Source organism: Canis lupus, chromosome 16, assembly GCF_011100685.1.
Source record: "Canis lupus familiaris isolate Mischka breed German Shepherd chromosome 16, alternate assembly UU_Cfam_GSD_1.0, whole genome shotgun sequence".
Taxonomy (NCBI): Eukaryota; Metazoa; Chordata; class Mammalia; order Carnivora; family Canidae; genus Canis; species Canis lupus.
Genome location: NC_049237.1, coordinates 26,912,237 through 26,918,236, shown reverse-complemented (window position 1 = coordinate 26,918,236; position 6,000 = coordinate 26,912,237). Strand labels below are relative to the sequence as shown.

The 6,000-nt window shown below is 36.7% G+C and overlaps 1 protein-coding gene across 1 annotated transcript in view; it reads left to right on the top strand.

Annotated features, from left to right (window-relative positions):
• The first annotated feature begins 994 nt into the window (after positions 1-994).
• The window catches only part of LOC482849 (disintegrin and metalloproteinase domain-containing protein 5-like), a 134,604-nt gene continuing 129,598 nt past the window's right edge, over positions 995-6,000 (top strand). Inside the window, exons 1-2 of the mRNA XM_038560015.1 lie at positions 995-1,151; positions 2,191-2,270. Of these exons, the coding sequence (XP_038415943.1) occupies positions 1,097-1,151; positions 2,191-2,270 (135 nt within the window). The 5' untranslated portion in view covers positions 995-1,096. The remainder of the gene's footprint in view (positions 1,152-2,190; positions 2,271-6,000) is intronic.

Sequence of the window (6,000 nt, the reverse complement as noted above, 5' to 3'; positions counted from 1 at the left end):
TTCTCTCTTTCTGGAAATGCTATTTGGATAATGACAGTTCTACTTCTATTCTCCTATCTCAATTTTATTTTTGTATTTTCTATTTTTTTATTCTTTCCTGGGAGAGTTTGTCAAACTGATACTATAAGTTGCTAATTCATTAAGTAGTATATATCCATCCTGCTATTATTCCATCTATTGTGACTTTATTGTCCACTTGGTTCTTTTTAAGATTATTTGTTACTGTTATATTCTGTAAATAAATTCCTTTAGTTTTTGGAACAGTCAATTTCAAAGTGAATTTATAAATATGTCTTTGACATTTATTAAAGAACAGTTATAGCTAATGTGGGGTGTGGCTGTATTTTAATGTTTTTAATATGATGTGGGCTACGATCTGTGAAGGAAGGAATGACTATAGACTTCAAAAAATCAAACTGTTTTTGGCCCTAATAAGGGCAGAATGCAGTAAGGTCTACTTAAAGTAGTAAAATCAGGGGCTGCAAGAAAACTAGTGTAGCAATAATTTGAGATATTAAAGATGATTGTTTGGAAGAGTCTATATTTGACAAGGGATTGTACTGGGGCTTCTGCATTCAACAGCTGTCCCATAATGGCTTATGGAACCAACTTATCTTGATAAAAGTCACAGTGTTTGCAACAGTTTTTTGCAAATATAAGCATTTTGCCTGTTTGGATCATATGTAAATGTAATAGGAGGAGATTCTTTTGCCATCAGTAACTTGAGCATTTTTATCTTTGTTCTTTCTCACTGAAACAAGAAATGACTTCAAAAACCGTTGGTCTAAGTACAAGATATAAACGAACGCCTCGCCAGGAACCACCCTAATCTGAGAATTGAAAATTTCTCAATCTTTCCTTTCTTAACAAAAAGCTGAATGTGTGTGGGTGTCTTTGCTTTAGCTGTCCCTGGTCTGCCCGCTGGGGCATGGTACCGAGCCAAGCCACCCCCAGGGGCAGCAGAGCGAGCTGAGAGCCCTCTGCCTCCCCGCCGTGCCCCCTGCAGCGCTCAGCCGCCCTGCGCGAGCTGCGCCTCCACCTTCCTCACGCCTCAACTGCTGTTACATGGCCAGCCGGGCTCCAAGACAGCAGAGCCATGTTCCTTCTTCTGGTCCTTCTCGTTCGACTTGGAGAGCTGCACGCAGGCCCCAGTAAGTCCAGATACTTCTTACTCCTTGCCATCCTGGCTTTTGGCGGTGTGTGTGTGTGTGTGTGGGGTGGGGGGAGTGGGGGACGGAATGTGTTCTCTTAGGGGAACGTATTTATTGGTCCAGGCCCCAGGCCCAGACCTTATACCAGCCCCGAGCTCTCCCTACCCACTTTCTCCTTGGCCCTCGCTTTGGCATCTGTGGCCAAGAAAGTAGAGACAACCTCCAGGCAGAAAATCTTTTCACGTCTCCTGGTTGGTATTCTTGTCTGTAAAACGGACAAAGATGAAATAATGGGGTCTTTTCCACATACAAAATTCTGCTATTCTAGAAATAATTGCATCGTCATAAAGAAGCTGTTTGTCAGTGATTTCATGATTTGGTGACTGCTGTCCTCCACCTGCTCCACTGAAAATGCAGATCACTCTTATATTCAGTATCCTGTATTTTTCCCCTGCGAATGATCCCATTTTCTTTTTTAAAAAAGTTATTTATTTATTTATTTATTTATTTATTTATTTATTCATGAGACACACAGAGATAGAGACAAGGAGGGAGAAGCAGGCTCCTCGCAGGAAGACCAGGGGGAGACTCAGTCCCCTGACCCAGGATCATGCCCTGAGCCAAAGGCAGATGCTCAACCACTGGGTCACCCAGGCGTCCCTGATCCCATTTTCTTGCTGTACTTGTGTTTCTCTTTTCCACACCTCTTTTACAATACCACAGTTTGTTTTTCAGTGTTACCTAGCCAAACTGTCAAACTGCCTAACTGGGAATGTCTCTCTGTCTCTCTCTCTCTCTGTATGTGTATTTGTCTATGTATAGAGATTGAGAGAGAGAATAAAAACTTAATATATTGACAAGGGCCAAGAAATATGTGGATAGGAATGACCAGACCAGAAGCACAGTGGAAAGGAAGAGTAGATCCATAGATAATATAAAAAAAATTTGGTAATGTACAGAAATAAATGCGGGATTGGAGTTAGAAGTGGATAATATAGGATTGTAGGTATCAAAATAACTTTGCTTATTTTTATTTTAGATCCTCATAAAACATTTCTGCAGACCACAGTTCCTGAGAAGATTTCATCATTTGATGCAAAAAGAAATCCAGAAAATAATGTAATTGAAAAATATTTTTATATCTTAAATTGTATTAAGTTGCCTTTAATATCAAGACCAAAGTTGCTGAATAGAGGCAGGAACAGAATACTTGGGAGGCAGAGCTGACAGCTGGAACTGGATTTACAACAATGAGAATTTTGAAGTGTATGAATGTGTGTGACTCCGTATGTATGTGTTTCTTGGAGGATAAAGGTAAGGTGGGTAAGGTGAGTCAGGGTCAGATACTATCTTTCTTTAAAACTTTGATAACTTGTTCACCATAGATTTTTTGGGGGCACTAATTTTGATTGTTTGAAATATTGCATTCAAATAGTATTTCTTTTTTGATCATTGACTTTTCTGGTCCTCTTGTCCTAGCCCTGGTGATTTCCTTCAGCTACTTGCCTCAGCTTTCAGAACCAGTGAGGAGCTGAAAGGTGATTCGGTAATTAGCTTACAGAGGAGCCTGGGTATTAGTACATATTCCTTCACTAATTCCCCAGGAAAATCTACTTCTCACGTGGTTCCTTCTACTATAGGATAATCTAATGCTAGTCATAATCGTGGGTGGTCTCCTAATTAACTTTTATATTTGTCATGGTTTTTAAAAACCTTCCTTCTGTGTTTTACATAAGGATGCACTGTTTTACATAAGGATTTCCTTCTCCTTTTACCCCTAGCCCTCCCCATGTACTATTTCTTTACATTTTCTTCCTGTAGTAGCTGGATTTTATTCACTATCCACTCCCCAGGCCTCACCCACCACCCATCAAGTGAATTCTTAGTCATGCAAAGTAGATGAGTGCTACTCCAGCTTTTTTTTCTGATCAGAAAGAAGGGCTCCATTGGACTTCTTGTTTACTTTCTTTTTCCTGAAATGAAAAATACCAACCCTCTCTCTTTATTCTTTTTCACGGAACAGATGATCTTTGAGTTTACCACTTGTCCAATCTCTAGCATTTTTTAAAAGTCATTTAATAATATGAAAGTTCAATTTCTTTTAACAATAAAAATTTTCAAAGCTGCCTTTTAATATTTTTGCAACAGAAAATTATTCTTAATGTGGGGTGTGATGTATTTAATGTATTCAGTATATTATGAGATAAGACCTGCAAAAGTAAGAAGGCCTAGGATGCAACATGGAAACCTCCCAGATTTAAGAAATAAGAACATGGGTACCCAATTAATTTTGAATTTTTTCTAATTGCCTATGCATAGGTACATAAAGATAAAAAAAGAAGTATTGCATGGTGCATAATAAATAATTTTAAATACTAAAAATTATTTGTTGTTCATCTGAAACAAAATGTATTGTTGACTAAGAAAACAGGTGGAGGGAAGCCCTAGTGGCACAATGGTTTAGCGCTGCCTGCAGCCCGGGGTATGATCCTGGAGACCTGGGATCAAGTCCCAATCAGGCCCCCTGCTTGGAGCCTGCTTCTTTCTCTGTCTGTGTCTCTGCCTCTCTCTCTCTCTCTGTATCTCTGTGAATAAATAAATAAAATAAAATAAAATAAAATAAAATAAAATAAAATAAAATAAAAAAGAAAACAGGTGGAATTGAAAAAAAGGAAAGCATTTATTTAGAATCTCAAAATTGCAATTTAGGAAGCACAGATTTAGCAACCCAAATTATATCCCCCTAGGAAACAAAAACAAAGAGTTTTTAAGACAAAAAGGAGTGACTGTATATATTTTTGACAAAGAATTTTGATTAGTGTTGGTGGCAGAAAACTAATCTTGGCTGAATATAATTGGTTGCTAAGACATTTCCTTAATGGCTTTCTGGATCCATTTTAAGACCCCTTGACATGTGACTCCATTTCATTTCACCTTTCACAGGAACTAAATTATGTACCTCTTTCCTGAATTATATTTCCATGATGATTTGACTTGCCTTAATAGTTCCTTGTTTTACAGAATTTGCTTATAAAACTACTTGCAATTATTCCATTTATATTGTAATATAATTTGTACAGTGGTCACATATAATTTAGTTCATTATATTTCCTAATGAACATTTGGTGGTAAAAAAAAAAACACAAGACATTAACATTGTGAAGTTAACAACTCTCATCATTATTCTTCTTAGCTTGCTTTTGCATTTTTCACTATCATGTTGTATCTCTTGACAACCTTTTAAAATGTTGTTCATTGACAAAACCAGAATATTATCACCAAATTTTATTCTCTTGCTCTTCAGCACTACTTCTTCCCATGCTGGAAAACTGTTTAGTAACATCCAGATAAAAGAACTGAATTCTTCAAGGTATTAAAACTATTTCAAAAGATAGAGCAAGTATCCACTTCAAGTTGGAATTTCTCTTCCTTTTCGTAAGAAATGTTTTCCCCTTTAAGAACAGGCTTGACGTAAGACAGATACATTTTGAGGACAGGGCTTACTTCTTCCTTCCACACATTCCATTTTAATGCAATCAACTACTTCAGTAACATTCTTTGCTCTTCTTCCAGTTTGCGAAATCCTATTGCTAAAGAGATAACTTTGAGGGATCCCTGGGTGTGGACACGCTAAACCGCTGAGGGCATGATCCTAGAGTCCTGGGATCAAATCCCACATTAGGCTGTCTGCATGGAGCCTGCTTCTCCCTCTGCCTATGTCTCTTGACTCTCTCTCTCTGTGTCTCTCACGAATAAATATATAAAAATCTTAAAAAAAGAGGTAACTTTGAAAAATAAATAAGTAGGCCTCATTCAAATGAGAGATTATTGAAAAAGTCAGCAAGAATACTTTGGGCCTTGTTTTAGAATTAAAGCATTATTTCAGTGCTTCAAATAAACAGAGGATTCTTTCAATTGCATTTGTTCAAGAGAGTCAACAGATTTGGTGAATGCAAGAGAATTGAAGAATACTGAACATCAGCCAAATCATAAAAATCTTTTAATCACTTACTTCAAACAGCATAGATGATGAAGCAAGAGAATAATATTTTGACCATAACCTTACTGTCCAGGCAAAGGATAACAGGTGCTCTTTGAACAACATTAGGCAGCATATGGCAAGGATAGCCAACACCTTCTTGGAATCATTCATGCTTTACTTCAGTTTCTTTTCTTTTTTTGATGTTTACAGCAACTTTATTTTTAACAGCTCAAAACTGGAAACAACCCAAAAGTCCATCCTTAGTGAATAGATAAACAAATTATGGCATATCCACAAAAGAGAATACCACTTATGAAAAAAAGAAATAAACTTATATGTACAAAAGCATAGATTAATCTCAATATATTTTTTGCTGGATATAAACTCATGGTTAAATATCATTTTTTCAGCACTTTGAAGATGTTATTCCATTGCCTGCTGGTGTTCATTCTTTCTGTGTGAGACTTAGGCATGCTTTATTTAAAAATATTTTGAAAGTAATGTGCCGTTTCTCTCTTGTGGCTGTTTAAATATGTGCTTTTTCTTTTTGTTTTAGTTGCTTGAGTATGATATGCCTAGCTTTGTTTTCTTTGTATTTTATCTGTTTTAGATTAATAGAGTATTTGAGAGTATAGGTTAACATCTTTCATAAGTTTTAGAAAATCTCAGGAATTAATTCCTCAAATCTGTTTCTTTCCTAGTCTCTTATCTTTATCTTTCTTCTGTTTTTCTTGGACTATAATTACATTAATGTTAGACATTAAAAAAAAAAGATTTACTTATTTATTCATGAGAGACACAGAGAGAGACAGAGGGGCAGAGACATAGACAGAGGGAGAAGCAGACTCCTTGCAGGAGCCTGATGTG